This window comes from Limulus polyphemus, unplaced genomic scaffold, assembly GCF_000517525.1.
Source record: "Limulus polyphemus unplaced genomic scaffold, Limulus_polyphemus-2.1.2 Scaffold473, whole genome shotgun sequence".
NCBI classification, from domain to species: Eukaryota; Metazoa; Arthropoda; class Merostomata; order Xiphosura; family Limulidae; genus Limulus; species Limulus polyphemus.
Window position 1 is genome coordinate 424,100 of NW_013666083.1, and position 21,116 is coordinate 445,215.

Genomic DNA, 21,116 nt, shown 5'->3' on the forward strand with positions numbered 1-21,116 from the left:
AAAAAAAAACAATGAAAAATTGTTTGTAGTTAGACAGTTTTGTTGATTAGTAGAACTATATATATATAATTTATTTATTTTCATCATTCTGTTTTAAAAATTCAACATCTCAGGTTTCAGACTAATATATTTGTGACATTTTTTTTTATCCCTTTTCTTTTTTTTTCTGCTAGTTTTGTTTTACATGTATTTTCTCTTAAGGAAACAAAAACTGTCTAACAGAGATTGAAGGTGATAAAACCGTACTGATTTATGAACTTTACCAAGAAAGCTGCTTTTACTGCTGACAAAAAGAAATTAATGGAAGAATAAAAAACTAAATGGATCATTATGGAAGACAGGGGATTTCTCTAGCAAAGCTTAACGATTAGTCCAAATATATTATCGTATCCGAAAGCCACCCTACTATGTCCTAGGGCATTGCAAGAAGCGTTCGATCACGACTGTAACGTTTTCTTGTGGTTTTAGTACCTACGTTTTATAAGTGATCCGTATGAACCTAGGAAATATCACGACCGTTGTGACAATTACAAGTATATACACTAGTATCATATAATTTTCTAGAACTCATAACCAGATTAATTTCTTTAATCTCTCTCATATAACCGAAAAGCAAAACAAAAGACAGAGTATGTGTTTATGGCGTAACTGATTAAATTTATGATTATGATGTCTCTGTATGAAACTGTATATGATAGGTTCTCCGAATACTTGGCTTGTAATATTTTCATTCTGAAGACCAACTACTAATAACGTGTTTAGAAATCGTTTAATTTAACTTTTAAAATTTTGGTATTAATAGTTAATATGAAATAGCTCAATGTGTTAAAATGACTAACTTATAAACGGTGTGTCTTCTTGGGGTCACCTAGTCGTAAGTGACAGTAATCAGAGATAGGTATTATCAACGAACAAAAAAAATAAGTACAGAAAGGCCCGCCTCTGCCAGAATTACAGTACACATTGGTCGTACTAGTGAAATGAAACGTTTAAGAAAGTGATTATATCTCAACAGTATCGTACGGAAAAATAAGTCAAATATTTTCACATTTATTGCTAACATTAGTGAAATTTCTCTTTCTTAGACTTCAGGAAATATATATATATAGATAAAGAAAATATAATTCAATACCAGCAAACAAAACCTTAAGTTAGTTGTTTGTAAAATACTATACATTAGCTTTCATTGAATTTGTGCATTGATAGTTATATGTTTAGGAGATTGACTTTTGATCAACAGGCTTTATTAGAAGTGTCTATGGACATAAAAATTAGAAACGTGTTTCACTCCACATCCCACAAACACACGTAAACTATATGAATATTCATGTATATTGTACTTTATTTCTGACAAATGGTATAAGTCGCCTTCTCTTCCTACGGAATACCGTAACTCAAAATAATCTGGCTGTTTTCGTGCAGTCTTCATAAATTATAATTCAAAATAGTCTGGGTACAGTCTTCGCAGATTGTAACTCAAAATAGTCTAGCTGATTTTGTACAGGCTTCACAAATTATAACTCAAAATGGCCTGGCTGTTTTTGTACAGTCTTCATAAACTATAATTCAAAATAGCCTGACTGATTTTGTACAAATGATGATTCAAAACAGTCTAGATGATTTTGTACAATCTTCACAATGAATTTCATCCATCATAAGTATGAATGTTTTGGTTTACTTTTATACTTCATCTAAATGACTGCATGACGAAATTCTTCCAAAGTAAAGAGGGAGCGCTATTGCAAACATATATTTACTATCAGCATGTTTGATGATAAATGCATCTCGTATAGAACGATATACCAAACATAGTAAAACATTCAGCCTTATCTCCTATCCGATTATTCGCCCATTAAAAAAAAAAATCTCAGTTTTGCTCCGTATTAATATAGTCCAGATAGAGTTACTCCGTGTTGCATCAATGAGTTACTATACGTTTGTATTACAAAATAATAGACTGGAAAACAGTGACCATAAATGAGGAACAACTTATGCTAAAAGTGTAATAAGAATTTTAAAAGATTCAACCAGTAGTCTCTTTATAGGAGATTTTCAGGCAGAAACAACTCAAACTATATTTTCAAATTGTTTTAAAAACACTGTTTTTACTTATTTTTAACGTAGCAGTTTCCTGAACTTTACTCATCTCACTTTCCTTGTTAATGTATGTTGACCTTCATAAACAACATTATACTTCTTTAATCAATAAAAACATTTAAGTTAATCATAAAGTTGTTAAGACTGGGATGTTCTCGTGGTAAGATAACAAGACTCATAATTTGAGGTTCGTGAGTTTGATTCCTGTCACTGAACATGCTAGCCCTTTCAGTTATTACAATGTGAAAGTTAATTACACTATTCGTTGGTAAAGGATAGTCTAAAAGTTTGAATTTAGTTGTTTTGACTCGCTCTATTCTTTGTAGTCTATCTTCTGTACAATTAGAAACAGCTATCTCAGATAACCTTCGAGCAGCTTTGCGTTAAATTTGTCAAACAAACACAAAGTCGTTTTGATAAAATATAACCACTATATTACAAGAAATAAAATAAGGTTCATATTGTAAGACTAAGTGTTATAGTTTATAGTGTTAACATTACACATTTTATAAGAATGTGTAACAACAAAGGATATAATTTTCGATTAAAAAAAATTACAAATGGCATATTTGTTGTTCTTGTGAATGAAAATGAAGCATAAAACAAATGTATAATTTGTAAACAGATTTAGCCACGGGCCTGGTGTAGCCTAGTGGTTAGCGTGTTCGGACTATGAATCCGAGGGTTCATTGTTCTCGGTCTGATGCCACAAATTCGCGCTTTGAGGCTGTGAACAAATCCTATTATTAAGTCAAAAAAGTATCTGAAGAGCTGTCTGCCCTTACTGTTGAGTAGCCGCCTTCCCCGAGTTAGTAAGGTAAAAAAAAATAAGAAAAATAAGAATGGTTATTTACAGTTAGTCCTTTGTGTAGTTTTGCGCAAAATACTGAAATACAAAAAAATAAGATGTAGTCACTGTAGACGACACCGTTTGAAATGATTGGTCTGAATCCTTGAGGCATAGTCATTTCCTTTGGCTTTATATTGTCAGATATCTAAAGAAGATTATTCTTTCATTATCTATTATATTCACCTCATTAACTGAACTTGATCGCGATTCTCTTATCGTTACTCTTTTTTTTGTGATAAATGCATTAATTTTGTTTAATGTTCTGTATTTTCCTATTGTACCTTTTCATATATTATTTCTTTAAAACAACTTTCTTATTTAAATGTTTGCGTATAAAACTAACTATACATAGAACAGAAACTTCTGAAAAACTGCAGCCTTACAAGTTATTTCTAAAAATAAAACACAAAATAAGGTGAATTTACTTATGAAATAGTTGAAAGTTTACTAGATTTTATAAGGTTTCCTATTAGCAAGTAATGAATAATGTTTGATTTTATATAGTGCTTCATGAATTTAAAATGAAACTAAGACCGTTTACAAATATATCTATATATTTATTGGTACTCAAGCTAACAGCTGATATTTACGTTATATATTAACTATCAAAAAATATATCGGATAAATCCTCGTACAGTAATTAAACAAAATATTGTACATTGTTCAACAATGTCAAACTAAACTTAACAAAACTGACTAGAATAGTACAATATGAACCAAAACACTTTCATGTTTTCTTGTTTTAAACCAAAAATTAAGTGAATGTTTTCTTGATGAAGAAATAAAATCGTAAAGTATTTGAAAAGAAATTACAATCATAGTAAAATTTTACGTTTGTCACCACTAAAATGTTTATAAGAACCTGGCCAACAAATTACAATTTATTTACAGCTGAATATGACTGAATTTGCTAGACTGTAGCCAGTGAAATGTTGGCATTCATTTTGATGACCAAGTGGTTTATAATTAAATTTTATTGTACTGTTGATTCGTAACATCTCAAAGTATTTTATTATAGATTCACCGAATGAAATGGTTACGTTGTTCATAAGCCTTACAACATCTCTCTAAGCATGCTGCCCCGCACATCCTCGTAGCTGATGTACTCTGCTAGGTGGTTTACGTTCGTAGGCAAGTAGTCTATACGGACCATAAAATAAAGCCTTTCATTGCACACCAAGTAAATCTGTGCAGAAGAGAACCTAAACATTAACCATAACTGTTTAACCCACGTGTTTGTTGTAAATTCTGACAACATTGTAAGTAGTCGATCCCTTTTCCCAAAACTATTTTTGTTTAGTGCTGATTGAATGTGTTTCAACACAAATATTTGGCAGAAACAGCTTTATTTTATGGCGTATCGCCCAAAAGACCTAGGATCCCGGATTAAACTTTATATAGTTGCCTTAAACTTTTGAAGAACTTATCAATTTAATGTTTTTAGGTTTCTTTCTCTTTAATGCCTTCAAGTTCTGATTTTTTAAATTCTACGAGTTCATTGGATTTGTGTTATATAAATAAATATATTTCGTCACACACAAAAAAAAACGTAAAATAACTTGCGTGTGATATTTAAAAAAAATACTCGTAACCTTCACACCAATGACAAAAATACATTTGGATCTTGCATAGTCATCAACGAAATTGCTGAACCACAAAAGGCTTATTCTCAGACTCGTTTAAGTCTCCGTGGAATTTACCAGTTGTTAAAACTAAAATTTTAGATTCCTAGTAGAATGTAGTGGTATTTGTAACCTTTGTAGTTAGTGATGGGAATGGAATGTTGTAACTGTTAGGTCGTAACTTCTCTTATTTTAATCACAGATAGTGTTGATCTAGATTTTACAGTATCACTTGATTGAATACTTCTGTGAACTGCACCTGCCTTAGAAGTTTTGGACGACAAACCTTCATTTCGTTCAAAAATAAAAAACAAGAGCGTAAGCTTGAAGAGTGCTTGATAACCACACGTGATCGTTTACCTTTTGCAAGCAATTTCGCATGCAGCCATGCAATATATTTATATATATTCTTGCAGATTTCAGCATTGTTGCTTCCCACAGGTTATCCTGCTCTAGTATTATTTTGTAAACCTCAAAGTTACCCATTTCTTATTACTAATATTTAAATGTAATGTCAGGGTATATTAATTCACGCTCATGAATTTGTGATAAAAATATTTGCTATAAACCGAAATATGATAATGATGCATTCTTTACTTTTAACTTTTCCGTTACTTAGAAGTGACAGTAGAACAGTGTTTTCATGAAGATTAAAGACGGTGATTAATTATGCATGCTAAACCTCATGTGTAAACCTAATCTTTTTAAACTGTGCACTTGAAAATTTATTGCAAAACTACAGGATTAGAACTTCTGAAAAAATCAGATATTCATATTTTTGAAAGAGGTCTAATTTATCCCTAAACAAAAATATATACCTCCAAAAATACGCAATCTATGAAATATATAGAAAAAAAACGTTTATTAAATTAGATTGAGCATTTATATTTTGAGCCTTTGTACTGTACTCGAACCGACTATAAGGTTATATTATAGAGCTGATTTAAGTAGAAAGTTTGTTTTTTTTATTAAGCAAAAGCTACAAAATAGACTATCCCGTGTACTGAAACCCGGTTTTGAGAACTAATAAGTCTTGAGATTTACTGTTGTGCCACTGGGGGCAGGTAGATAGATATTTAGTTTTATCATTACTCCAATATCAGTTATGACGAATATACCTTTTTATATTAATACTTTGTTTATGTAATATGCTTTATAATTAAATATCTTTTGTAATATTCAGTCAATTTACACAATTAATGTCAGTGATTATTTTAGAAAGTCGCGAGAGTAGCAACATAAATTATAATAAATCTTTAACAGTTGTTTCAATAAATTAAAGTCACTTACTCGTTTGTTGTCTTAAAATGAAAAAATCAACACTGTAAAAACAACAATCACGAATTCGTATTTCTACCGTGAGTTGACGAACCTGCTACGGTATCAAAATAGTCTTAAAAGAACTGGAAGTAGATTGCCAGTCATTTAGACGACAGTATTGCGATTTTTTTAGCCCTGCGAAACCAGTTCCACTTTTTGTTTCTACAGTTGATGGAACTAATCACCCTATGAATAGTAAGTTAGTTTTTGTAACTGTACTCTGAAGTTGAATATGTTATGCAGTTCACACTTGCTGGTTTATTAAAATGCAATTACGATTTTAGGTTTTCCCATAGTTCTACTCCACATAAACAGAGAAACTGTGATAACAGAAACCATACAATGAATGTAAAATGGCCGGTAATAATAATATTCATGTAGGTTTGAAGAGTGAGAGAGAAATGTTATCACTGAAATCAAAACAGAGTTTGGTGAAACTATAAATGGTAGTAATGTATGAATGAAAATAACTGAAGTTTTGAGCTTAAATGTGGATAAACTAAGATTCAAGAGAAAAAGCAGATTATAAAAACAAAACCATTTCAGTTAAAATAACTGTGTGTTCTGTTCGAAAAGAAACTAATATCATCGACTTCGAAAAAATGTTCAATAATAGATTTTACTCTACGTACATCATCATTTATACGTATTAACGCATTTTGCATGTCTTGACTTTAATGTTGGAGTAATTAAAGTTCGAAATTATTGTGATGTTGAAGAAACGGTTTGGCATTAATTGTGAAACCAGAAAACTTTAAACCGTTCATTTTTCAGCTAGTTCCTTCTTTTAATTATAATGGGGTTATAATTTAATTTAGATTTAATAAAATAGGTTTTATATAATTCACGAATAGTTAGTTACACCGGACCGAACGTCGCTTAGTAAATATCGTGCCCGGACTATGAATTTGACTTCATGGTTTGCATCCTGTTGCTTCAAAAATTCGTTCCACACTTTAGGGCTGTAGGAAAGCTATGACATTGAGAGTCAAGTTCAATTACCCAGTCAGACAAGACTAGCCTAAGAGTTAAAGGTGAATGCTGTTGAGTGGCTGCTTCCAATTTAGTCGTTTATCTCCAAATTTAGGGATGACTATGTGCCGATATTCCTTGTGTAGCTTTGCGAGAAATTCTAAAAGACAAGCAAACATTTACACAATTCTAAATAATATTTCAACTGTCCTATTTAGTATTACTTCTAAATTATTGATATGTAGACTATACATATATATCTACAGGGTGATTTATTATAAAAAAAAAAGGTTTCGCAGTCCAGTGCATCATATCTCACAAACGGTATGACATAGTAAGGTGCAATTGCCCAGGGATGTCAAGGGTATCATGCGGATAACAAATGCTTATAGTTGTCCCATATTGCCAAGAGGCGAGACACTATGACATAATGTCTGATCAATTACAATATCTGTTCAAAGTCTGCTTCTCCAGCGTCCAGAATGACAACAAATATTACAGCAAAAACACTCATCTCATTTGATATGCTGGCCATTTCACGGACAATTGCATTCTTAAGGTCTAGAACTGTACGAGTATTCCCACGGCACACGTGTGACTTCAGGTACCCACACAACCAGAAATTGGCTGGTGTTAGGTTCGATAAACGAGGTGACCATCTACAAGGAAAGTGACATGTATTGATTTTGTCCCGAAAGTACTCCTACAAGACGTGTTTCATCTGGTTACCAATATGCAGAGAGGCGCCATCCTGCTTGAAAACCGTAGTGTTTATCACATGATTCTTTGCTGAAGCATAGGAATCACATGTGAGAATTGCATGGTACCGTGCAGCTTTGACTGTACAGGTTTACAGTCCATGTCCTGATGGTTTCTCAGAAAGTCTGGTCCAATAACAAAACCATCTGTGAAACTATACCACACTACCACTCGAATATCATGGGGATGTATAGGAAATTTTACATGTGGATTAGTCCCGACCATATAATGTAGTTGCGCTTGTTGACATTTCCATAATGGGTGGAATGTGCTTCATCAGTCCATAAGATATTGGCAGATCATTGAGTTCCACAAATGAAAACACAAAAAACCGTTGGGTTAAATCCACCTCCTTAAGTACTTGAACATGATGTAATGAGAGATTCTCAAAGTGTACAGAAGAGCCTTAAGAATAGTTGTAATTAGAAGATCCAGATGACGGACGACATAACGTACACTGCTGCGCCCATGTGCACTTACGCTGGCCTGTTCTGGTATGACATGGCTGACCTCAGCGATAGTATCACAGATGTCGGTAGTCTACCAGTACATGGCTTTTCACAAGTGCAATCTGCCTCCTCAAAGATTTGTTTTCTATGCACATATGACCAGCAGAACTCGGACAAGGCCCTTTATAGATGTTACACACTCTACAATATTCCTTGAAAGATGCCTCGATATTGCATCTTTTGGTGTGATAACGTTTCTCCTCCCTGCACACTTGTCATTTTCATGTTGGCTGAATGAGCTGCACTACGATCTACAAGTACATTTATACCCATGGGAAATAAACCACAAAGACGACCCTGAAAGCAATATGTGACAACTTAGACATTTATATCCGCTTGATATTCTTAATATCCTTGTGCAATTTCATCTTCCTCCTCTGCCATGTAGTTTGTGATATATGACACGCTATATTATTCGAATTTAATTAAATAGTATAGTCGACAAAAGTAATTGTTTTTCTCCCAATAGTTCATATTCAATTTCAATTTTAAATTTATTAAAATCTTAAAATACTGTCAGATTGAGGAATACGATGCTAAACGCTGTAAAGTAGAAAAACAAACTAATGGTTTTAAATTCGTGAACAAATTTCACGCTAGACTAAAGATATTTTACTGTGCACATTTATTAGATTATTACCTTTGATTTTAAATTCATAATGGGCTAATAAATAAGACTGATATAAAAAGAAATATCTGTAGGTTAGCATAATTTTTATGGTGAATATAAATAATAAAATTCTATATAAAATTCAAAAGTATTTGTGCCAAGGCTATTAAGGTTGTCTTGCGACAGTTCCTAATTTTGAACTACTGACCAGAAGTAAAACAATAACCCTCTTCCATTAAACTATTACTTGTACGGATTCGAGCTTATCTCATTAGCTCCCAAATCCAGAGTTTTACCACAGAGACAACCAACGCTCTAAAAGTTAAAAGATAAATCTCACTTTACCAAGCGTCAATTGTTTGCAATTATAAATTCCTGTAACTGATATATGATATTAGAATAACAAGAACAATATATATTATTATCAATAATACCATGATCATATTAGACGATTTTTTAAGTTTCTTAAACTTTCTAAATCAACATTTATTTAAATTATTATCAAAATTCTGGATGATCCAATTAATCATTTAAAAACACTTATATTACTAATATGAAATTTCCAAATTTACTAGCATTTATTGTGTTTTTTTATGTGATATTCTGAAAACACTTCAACGTAGATAACAAAAAATATTATAAAATTACTAAATTTGTTACAAGTGTGAATTATGTCAGTAAACAAAAACAGGTGTATTAATTCTTAAGATGAGCAAAGATGAGAAATTCTTCCTGAGAAAAGTGCATAAAAAGGTAAGCTACAAAATTAATAACACGAAACCAAAAGTCTTAAATATTTCAGACACTTAAGAGATAAAATGTTTTCTTTAAAAATCGCAAACCTTAAGCTTTGAAGAAATAGTTTTAGATTTAAAATAAGTTTTTCATAAAATGGCATCTTTGTTATTAAAGAGGTTGATTACGCTGCTTTACGCCAGGGAAAGCTGGTATATATATATAGTTTTAATTTAAGGTAATAAAGACACGTGAAAACAGAAGTCTAAAAACCGTTAATGCGATTTCCAGTTTTTCGTACCTGCTATTTTAAAACGGTTTCTCAAACATTCCAGAACTTACATTCATGTATTCTGTTTTGCAGTATTTTAGTTTTATTTATCTATCATCGAATTTTCGAACAATTAATTAAATTAAGAATTTACTTGTAAGAACTACGTAAAACTTGGATAAAGCAGTGGTATTATCTTATGAAATTTGCTCTCATTTTGCATATGACCATGACTGGAAACCAAAACAAAAATAATCCATCACATGTTATTTGCTGAAAAAAGGTTCTTCAGTTGCATTCAAAGAATGTGAAGACTTGACTAATAAAATGAGCAGCTGATAATAAATTTTACAAAAAAGGAGACAACTCACAAAAAACACCTAAGCTAGAACAAAAATATTTTTCTATTAAGCACAAAGCTATACATTGGGCTGCCTATGTTGTGCCCAATGAGAGTATCGAAACCAAATTTTAAACATTATAAGCTCTCAGACTTACCGCTGAGTCACGTTCGGAAGATAATTAATATCTGATATGAACATGTATCAGGATGTACAGAATTAAGTTTTAATAATACATAAACCTAACATTTTCAATTTAATTATGAAATACATTTGGTAAGGCACGACAATGGTTAATCCACATCTTTGCATGACTCAGTAGTTGATACAGTTTTTTATGAGTCACCATGGTAACACAATAACGAAAGTAAGAGAGATATACACCGTTAAAGCATATTATCAGAATCCCATTAAACTAAGTGTTCATAATCGTTATCATTGAGATAAAAACTAAAATTCATATACTGTTAATATAAATGTTTATTACTCATTTATTGACTTTTTATCTGCAACATTAGGGTTACTTCGGCTCCAAAATATCATTCAGTTGACAACAGGGAACTATAAAATGCGACTCAGCGTGGTGAAGAGATTCACCAACGTTTCCGACGCTAATGATTTCCTCCATTCTGTGGAGGCACATGACCGAGATAGTGTGAAGCACGTGCTGCTGGACTGTACTTCAGAAGTGGCAACCAATATTGTCATAAATCACCTAAGGGATATCTATATGGGGAGAAGAAATTACCATTTTCTGCTTTCAAGTTTGGTGAGTTTCTTGTATCAACTTGTTGATCATTACCTAAGCTTCGCAAACTACGAGTGCAAAAAATAAATTAAATTTATCAAAATATTTGTTATCATTTAACAATTTATTGTAGGTACTTGGCAAATGTTTTATCACGTACAGTAATGTAAGTTATAAGCTATTTGTGAATGTTTATATGTGTATATATTTCTTATAATAGTTTGAAATCCACAAGTAAATAGTAAAGTTTTTGTTTTTAATTTCTTATTAATAAACATTTTTTCGTAAAAACTATTCTCTAATGTCGTAGAAGATTCACGAGCGTAAGAATCAACAATATATGTATGTATGTAAACGCTTAATGTAGCTTTGTATTGTTAGGTAATCTGAATTTTCTAGAAACTCTCCACACGCCTATAAATATAACCAACGCGACGCGCCAAAAAAAAGGAGTATCTATTATTGGTTTGCTGAAGTTGGAGTACTATAAACTTCGTAAGCTATAACTGTGATTAACGCTTATTAATCTGGAAACTTCAGATATTTGACCAGGAAAGTTCATAAATTTCGAGCATTACAAATCATTTCACTTCAGTAGATTCTCATCGAACATTAGTATTTTTACGAAAACATTATATAACTTCATCGTGAAAAACTCGGCGTGTGTGACAGGTGAATAACGAAGGACAAAGCTAGCTAGCACCCCGTTAAACGAATCGTACATACATCAACTCGCTCATCGGGAACCCTCGATAAGATATCAAGGAAGTTCCAGACTAGAAAGAAGACTTTATATTGATTGTAAGTGTGTAATAACTATTTGTAATAACTGTTATTGTAAATTGCGTTATTGTTTGTATATTAAAACGTATTTGTATTTGAAAAAAGAAAACTGTGTGTATCAATCTTGTTGGCAAATATCATAAATTGGAGATATAGTGGCAAATATTCAACTACTAAATTTAAATTACCATTTAGCTCAGACCATTCGAAATTGTAATAGGTAACAAATAAGAGAAATAAATATGGAAATACATTGGCGATAAACGTCAAAAATAGTACCTTAGAAACGAGTAGTGACAATTGGTTTCTGTATTCATAAAAGGTACAAACTATTATCACAGAAAATACAAGAGAAAATCGAATGCACTTAATTACACTGCTGCTATATAGTTTGTTAAAGTAGGATTGTGGAATATTATTCCAAATTCTTCTACAATTCACTCAAATTATTTAGTTTCTTTTTCATCTCCTCAGTTTTTACACAGTACATACAAATACAATAACATTTATTTCAAGACCGTGTGAAGGCCAAAACATGATCGTGATTGCTCTATCGGTCTCTTTATCGTTTCTATAGCTTTCCACCACATTTAATGTGTGCTTGGTATCATTATCTTGCTGTTAGATCCATCCTTAAACTATGAATCGGGTTCCTGAGGGAATGGTATGATGGATCAGAATCGGGTTACGTTTGTTAGCAGTCAGAATGGTTGAGATACAGCCCCAAACTTGTACTCATACCTCATCAAGCTTCACCATAGATGTGCACTATAGATGATACCTTTCTCTTCTTCGCCATAGAAAAAAAAACGATCGTCGATTATTGTCAAACAATTTAATCTTGTGCGCCCACGTCTTTGTCTATGCTCATTCCACTGTTTGTGGTTTGATGCTAAGTTCCGACATTCTGGTTTGGCTGCTTTTTCACAGCAGGGTAATATTCACTCCTGTATTAATAGTACGGTCTTTGATAAGACGTGTACTCAACCATGGTCCATCAACTAAAGTATCAACTTGTGAAAACTCTTGTGAAGTATATATTCACACAATAAATGGGTGGCATTTCTATAGTATTTGCCTTTTATACCCTTTTCCCTAACCATTTTCAAAATTATTTTCCAATACTCTATATAAAAGTAAAAATTCTAAATTTCCCATAGATTAATTTCCTATATAGAATGATAACCACATGCTTATAATTTCACTCCTGTTACGCAACAGTTGGGGGAAGAGAGAAGATAGGGGAGATTGGTGAGCTAATATTTGTTCTTCTGTGTGCTATTAGATCACTTGCATGGGATAAAAAATTTGTTCTTGGAAGTCGCTTTTCATGAAATGTACGAGTCATCAGACAAGACAACGAGTACAGATCAGGATTTTCTGATTAGCTGCTCTTTTTGCACTTCTAGTGTATTTACAAATATTATTTTTGTATGTTGTGTAAAAGACAATATTTAAACCCAGAACAGAACTTCCACAAACACACAACAGAGTAAATGTATAGCTTATTAAATAATATTTTATCTCATTAATAATATAGATCTGACTGAAAATTATGATATTAAAGAATAATTAATTTATAGGCAGAGTGAGAATGGTAACTGACGATGTACGGTTTGATCACCAAGTAGGGATACTAATTAATGAATAGTTCGCCATGTACCCTACCATATTTCTGGTAAATTATACTGTTTCACCATCAAGTAGGGATGCTAATTAATGAGTAGTTCGCCATGTATACTACCATATTTCTGGTAAATTATACTGTTTCACCATCAAGTAGGGATGCTAATTAATGAATAGTTCGCCATGTATACTACCATATTTCTGGTAAATTATACTGTTTTACGAGGCACAGTAAAACTTATCCAATTTTTTGAAACTTTCTTAATCGAGAAATTCTCTATGAGCACTGCATCAATTTGAAACTTTTTAATATTACAAGCTATAAAACCTACCGGTGTTTCTAACATAATAATACTTCAATTTTTGTTTTTAAGTTCGTAATCCACGAGCGTATCTGCATACAAACACATATACACAAATTTTTGAACGATAAGAAAAAGCTGTTAAACAAATGTGATATTTTTTATTGTGAAAGAGAAAGTGTTGCAGGAGTACAAATATTCAATATAATAGCTAGGTAGCCTTAATAGATAAAAAGTAGTTGCTACAGGGTTATTTAACTCTTTAATTCAAAAGGTTTGTTTGTTTGTTTGTTTGTTTTTGAATTTCGCGCAAAGCTACACGAGAGCTATTTGAACTAGCCATCCCTGAGTTAGCAGTGTAAGACTGCCAATAGTGGGATTGACCGTCACGTTATAACGTCCCGACGGCTGAAAGAGCGAGCATGTTTGGCGGGACATGGGATTCGAACCCACGATCCTCAGATTGCGAGTCGAGCGCCCTAACCACCTAGCCATGCCCCGCCTAACTCAAAAGTAAGAGTATTCACTTGGCCTGTGAATGATATAGGGTTCGATATCGGGTAAATACAAAAAAAAGTCAACTTCCAGCTCTAGAAACTAAATATATTAATGGTTTTTACCAGTTGCGCTTGCGGTTGTAATAATCATTTATCATGTCTTCTTTCTTTTTTTTTACTTAATAAAGTATGTAAGTAAACAAGATTTTTTGTGCCTTCTAGGATTTGTAGATATTTACTTCAATTTCCTGTTTAATCATATGTTTTTTGGTTTTTTTTTATTTACGCTTCTAGAGCACACATCCTGTGCTTTGCCTTTAGTGTCTAGATTTCTATTGCTACCTTCAAATTCAATTCAACTTTCCTTCCAGATCGTCGATGAATACTGGAATTCTAGAGTTCTGGAGTTTGGTGCAATGAATGTGACAGGCCTGAGGCTCTTAAAACCAAACAGTCCTTCCTTTAGAAAATTAATGGCATCATGGCAATTTCTAGACCCTATTATCTGGCCAGGGGCTGGATTAAAGAATATTGGGGTACGTATATTTAACATGAATTTACGATATAATAATGGATGTTTTAATTGCATTTTGATTGTAGTGTGAATAGTTGTCTGAATTTTTCCATGCAGTTCTACAAACAGTTGTTGGTAGCTTGACAATAACATTTTGCCAAATGTTTTTTTTTGCCAAAGGAATACACAAAGGTTTTTGATTAATAATAAGATTTGAATAATTGCAAAACAAAATAGGAAACCATAGTATACTTGTGTAGCCTGTGACTCATCCCTTTTCTTGACATTACAGAATGCCATAATTTGAAAAAATTGTAAATTAGTCCTGTCATACTAAGGGATAAAAGTCATCGTTAAGTTGACAAGCCAACGCCATTTCGAATTTAACTTGTTAAATTAGCCCTGGATCTGTGCCTACTGTGTTTAAATGTCACTTACTTTAAAATTAACCAACCTACAGTTTGCGAATAAGTTACTTTATAAATTCACAACAAAATCATTTATCGTAAGACTGGTATTATAGTACTTTGTTTCAATATTTAAGTTGAAAATATCCTGTGAAGGGATTGAAGGATTACCTAAAGGTTTTTCTGTCTTGTTTCTTAAGTGTTTTTTAAATCCCTTTAACTAGAAAAACAAATAAAACATCAAAGAAACAAGTAAAAAAAAAGATTTCTTTGCTATTTTTGATCTGTCGATAACTCCTTTCTGTTTTACTAATATCTTAAACTTCAATAAACTTGTATTCTTACAATGAGTGATGTTTTTATGAGTTATGTCTCAATAAACCTCTCTAGTCAGACGCAGCTTTGATCTATGATGGAGTAAATGTGATCTTGAGTGCTTTATCCAAAATCATCCGTGGCCCATCACCAGTGGACTTCTATATTGGCGTTTATAAGAACGGAAGTAAGGGGACTGTCTGTGACACTTCTTACATTAGAGCCTGGGATTACGGATATAAACTGACATCTCAGTTGAAAAAGGTATTAGCTTTTCATATGAGCTACTTCAGTTTTATAAAAAAATAACCGAATACCCTCTGTAACTGATCAAATACAAATGATAATTAAATTCGTGAATTAAGTGGGTAGCGTGACAACAAATTTAATTATTTCATACGTTACAAATTGTCTTCCAAATATATAAAATAATTATATTTATAACTTGTTAGTGAAATAAAACTTCAGGCTCATTGGTTAAACATTATTTTATATACATAATCTTAGTTTATCAGTTTATATTACCATGGTTCATTTGAATGTTCACTGAAAAGGTCTGAATACTACCCAAAATGTCAAACAACTTTTTTTCAACAAGTTAACCTTGAAAAAATTAATTTTTATCTTCAGAAATTTCCAAAGAGATGATAACAGTGGTGGCATTTTTCAAAGAATAATTTTGCACTCATTACAGAACTGAAGCTAGTGTTTTTAACAATATTATTCCTGTAATTAGTTTGTATTCATCCTCAAACAGTATTTACATAACAACAAGTAATCGATGAACGATAACAAGCTAGTTATTTGAATACCATTTCAAGTCCCATCCTGGTTATTAAGCGTCTCGTGTGTCGTCTAGTTTTCAAACAAATTTTCATTGCTTATTTCAGTCGATTTACTTCGACCAAGTGAAAGCTTTCATAGCGAACAAATTACATAAAACGCTCAAATTATCGACTGAACTGCTTAATTAACACAAAAACATTTCCTGCAAAATAACATGGTAAGTACATCAGAGCCCTCTTCGTCATAAAAGTTATCCTACCATCATGACTGTATTAAAGATTAACTGTTTCTCATGTTTTATAAGATATAACTGAATACTCTCTGTAACGGATCAAATACAAATGATAATTAAATTCGTGAATTAAGTGGGTAGCGTGACAACAAATTTAATTATTTCATACGTCACAAGTAAAAAAAATTGATTTATTTGCTATTTTTGACCTGTCGAAAACTCCTTCTTCGTAAACTTCACTGACTTCAATAAACCTCAATCAATGTTTAATCATTTAAAACAAAGATTTAATTCAAGTTCTTATATGCATTTTGCATTTTTAATCACATTCAAAAGAAATGGTTAAAATTCATCCTACCATCATGACTGTATTAAGAATTAACTGTTTCTCATGTTTTATGTTTATGCTAAAAACCGAAAAAGGCTTCATAAACGACAAACGATGGTATTAATATTAGAATTTGACACTACAAATCACATCACTAGTAGGAATTAAATGAAAAACAAATACTAATATATAATAAATTTTACTAATTATGCTCAGCTGTTCTCGTATGTGTGCAAAACACGTATTCACGTATTATTTATTTTAAAATGAATTTATTTATTCGATTTTTTATTGTATATTTGAAATCAACATTTTCCACAGTGCAGCTTAGACACAATCGATGTTATAGGCATTTACGTTGTTAGGAATATGAGTCGGTCAGGAATTTCGTACTTCTGAGTCTGTAAGGAATTTCATGCTTCATTTTTTTTTCAGCTGTCTTTATTATTTCATAATTAATATTTATCGAGCACAGAACTTTACAACGAAAGTTTTATGCAAGTCGAAACATTTAAAATAAATGTGCAATATCCTTTGAAACATTATAGTAACGAGGAAAATCACACGTTACTACCTATAATAGTCCTAAAATATCATTGTTTCACCAATTTCTATGTTTTACATCACAACATAAAATATATTATTAGATGTCTCCAGTTATTCCAGCTTATTTTCAATCACTCCAAATGCTATACATGAATATATATATATATATATGATTGTACAACAAATTGAAAAATCTTAATACGTGGCTGTTTGATGATGTTGTTTTTTCACTTCTTATAGTTTTATACTAAAATAACAATTAAGATGTATATTTCTAAGATATAATATTGCGTTAATATAAGGAGATTCCATTAAATATCTACAAAATTAGATACATCAGTCTCTATTGCTATAGAATAATACATTGCAGTTCATTTTAAATAGGCTTATAGAATCGAATCTTGCAAACAAGTATTACTTTGGAACTTATACAAAAGGATTTTTTTTAATTCTCTCTTAATAAACCTTGTCCCTCAGATGCATTAGTTGTCATGGCTTTTGTCCTATCACGCTTTCATCATGTAAGTATAATAAAATAATATTATGTATGACACTGAACTAAAAATAAACCAATTCTTTGGAGTATTTAAAACATACTGTTCCGCAATGTTCAACCATATTTCTTCATTTTTTATCAAAGCAACAGATATTTTCGCCTATCAAAAAATTCATCACATGAAAAGTATAGATGCCAAAGCACTATCCGCCACCAAATGAGAATTAAGAACAACTTCAAAAAAACTTTTACAAATAATTTGTTCCTAAGTTGGCTGAAGCCATTTAAATTATTTATTTTCACACCGTAAGGTATGTTTGATAATGTTAAACTGTAAAATTGCGTTCCTGACAAATAACAAAATATTTACCAAAATAATATCTTCTAGTTGGTCGGAGATAGGTTTATAGACTTACAGCGCTCATATTCGAGGTTTGATTTACCGTGGTCGACAGTAACATAGGATACTTTTGTGTAGCTTTGCACTAAATTATACAAATGCTAAAATAACTTAATTTAGTAAAAAAACGTCGAGTTTCTTTGTAGGTGCCTAATATAAGCTAATTTGGTAACTCATTTACTTATATGCCCACCGCAGGTATCAAAACCCGATTTTTATCATTATAAGCAAACCCTCTTACCACTGCTTTCTGTTGTGTTTTTGTGGATATCAGTACAATTTATTATATTGATTTTTATTTAAAAAATAAATTTAACAGATGTTGTAATATTTATATATACATACCTGTATATTCTCCAGACACTAGTTTAAACTATTTTTCAGGCAGTGTTTAGTCATTTAAAACAAAGATTTAATTAGAGTTCTTATATGTATTTTTCATTTTTTAATCACATTTAAAGGAAATGGTTAATCTCTTTAACATTTTTACAGACAAGGTTATCGGGATTAACAGGAAACATCGTCTTCGATGGAAATGGTTATAGAAAGAACTTTACGATCGACGTTGTAGAAATGACATTTAACAGTGAGATGGTTAAGGTATGAAGTAATTTTATTAATATACTTCAAGATGTAATTAATTATTGGTTACAAACGTAGAAATGGCAATTAGTAATGATATGGTTCAAGTATGAGGTAAATTAAGATAAGCGACTTAAAGCAAACTTAACAATGTCAGTGAAATAACCTTCCTTATTGAAATTTCTAAAATGCGAGGTAATTATGGTAACTTACAGGGTAAGTTTAAATATTCAATTGGCTCCAAGTAGCAAGAGTAAGATGATTTGTAAAACGCGTTTCCAAAATTTTTATTTTCACCAAACAACTTTATGACACTCATGAAGGCAGCAGAAATAACAGTGTAATGATCTTAAATTGCTGCGTATTTCACTTATATGTATGCACTTAAGTGCCAGAAAAGTGTCTGATTATATGACCTTTATAAACCATACCAGCGAAAAGAAACATCTGAATTTCTTAACTATAAATGCACACATATTTTGTGCACGGTCAACATACATTTACAAGTCATAGCGCTAAACCCAAAAAAAAGAAAGGTCGTTGTCGTTTCACAGAAATTGATTAGCTGTACTTACATGCATTATTTTCGTTAGTTAAAAAACAGCTCTAAACACAAATCAAAAAGGTCGTTAGGGCCAGGTGGTTAGGGCACTCTACTCGCCATCTGAGGGACACGGGTTCGAATCCCCGTCCCATCCAACAGCTGTTGGGGCGTTATAATGTGACGGTCAATCCCACTATTCGCTGGTAAAAGAGTAGCCCAAAAGTTGTCGATGACTAGCTCCCTTCCCTCTAGTCTTACACTGCTAAATTATCGCAGATATCCCTCGTGTAGCTTTGCGTCAAATTCAAAACAAATAAACAAACAATCTTCTGAGAGACTTTATAAATAATAGCACTAAAAGTCAGCGAAAAGAAAGGTCTTTGGTTGTATTTGCATCCATTTTCTGGTTCGGCCAAGAGACAATTACAAATCATGGCGCTAAACCGCAACATAAACAGAGCATTAATTTCCGGAACTTAAATTATACCAGAAATAAGGATATATAATATGTCCCCCTTATTTCTTTATAAAGTTTTAAACATGATAAGTTTATAATTCTAAATACATGAACTTAGATTATCTACCATTTACGTTAGTCACGTGTTAAAAGTTCAGCTTTCAACCAAAACGACATTAGTTGTTTTTAGGCAGAAGGTTTCAGTCTGATTTAAATACCTTTTCACCAATTTATGAAAAAACAAAAAGTTCTCTCAATAATTATTGTTTTGGCAGTATAGTAACTAGTTTGGTATATTAATTCATTAACATATTTATAAATCAAATAGCTGAAAGGAAAACTATTTCTCCAGGATGCCGCTATAAATGTTTAATGTTCTCTCATCTAAGAAACCCATGTATTAAATCATATATATATATATATGGAGCCTAATTCCTATATATGATTTAAATTATTTTCGTACACAATTAGTGCACATTTCGCCAAGTTAAGGAGAGGAGTTCTTGTTTTGTTATTTTTTCTCTCGATGATTATAAGCTTATCTAACCAATGGTTCTATTGTTTTAAACGATCTTACTTTTCATCTAATGTTACTCATGTTTTATCTTGCATCTTTTCATTCATCTAGTTTACAGTACGTCTAATGCCACAAATGATTATCTAAGTTTATGCATTTAATGAACTTCCTATGTGAAAACGAATTACGTCTTTTCGACTTTAAAAACTATCTGAAGAAACATAAGAAGTATTTATTATACGCTCCTTTAACGCTTACTACTTATGTTATCTATAAGTTGAAACGTACTCCAATAACATTTGTACGCCGCTTTGAATTACTCAGAAATGTAAATAGGATACAGAAGGATTACACAAGCATTTATTTGTGTAAGTAATGTAAATATTTAAGTAGAACTGTTAATTACCAAATAATAGGTACAGTTATTTTTAATGTTATACCAAAGTAATACATATGACTCTTTTTACTAAGAACAATAAGTTATTAAAGTGTGTGAAGTTAAAGTTTTCCACCCTTTAAGGTGATATTCATGTTCCTGCAGTAACCTCTCAAAGTGTCCAAATGTTTATAAAGGAAGTATCATCGTTTTATTACTCGATATAGAAATGATAAATAAAAGAAAGTTGTTTTCCTTTTATATATCTATACATATATCAAAAATAAATAAAAAAACTCCTTACCCATACTTTCAGATTGCCGAGTAGACATAAATCAAAAATTAAAAACAAACTCCTTACCCGTACTTTCAGATTGCCGAGTAGACATAAATCAAAAATTAAAAACAAACTCCTTACCCGTACTTTCAGATTGCCGAGTAGACATAAATCAAAAATTAAAAACAAACTCCTTACCCGTACTTTCAGATTGCCGAGTAGACATAAATCAAAAATTAAAAACAAACTCCTTACCCGTACTTTCAGATTGCCGAGTAGACATAAATCAAAAATTAA

General features: G+C 31.6%; 1 protein-coding gene across 3 annotated transcripts in view; it reads left to right on the top strand.

The window, feature by feature from the left end:
* LOC106458488 (glutamate receptor 1-like) overlaps window positions 1-21,116 on the top strand; it is a 134,272-nt gene that overhangs the window by 89,705 nt on the left and 23,451 nt on the right. For all 3 annotated transcript variants that reach the window (XM_022384721.1, XM_022384720.1, XM_022384722.1), the window contains exons 4-7: window positions 10,605-10,855; window positions 14,414-14,578; window positions 15,354-15,542; window positions 18,559-18,666. In XM_022384721.1, coding sequence (XP_022240429.1) covers window positions 10,605-10,855; window positions 14,414-14,578; window positions 15,354-15,542; window positions 18,559-18,666 — 713 coding nt within the window. The remainder of the gene's footprint in view (window positions 1-10,604; window positions 10,856-14,413; window positions 14,579-15,353; window positions 15,543-18,558; window positions 18,667-21,116) is intronic.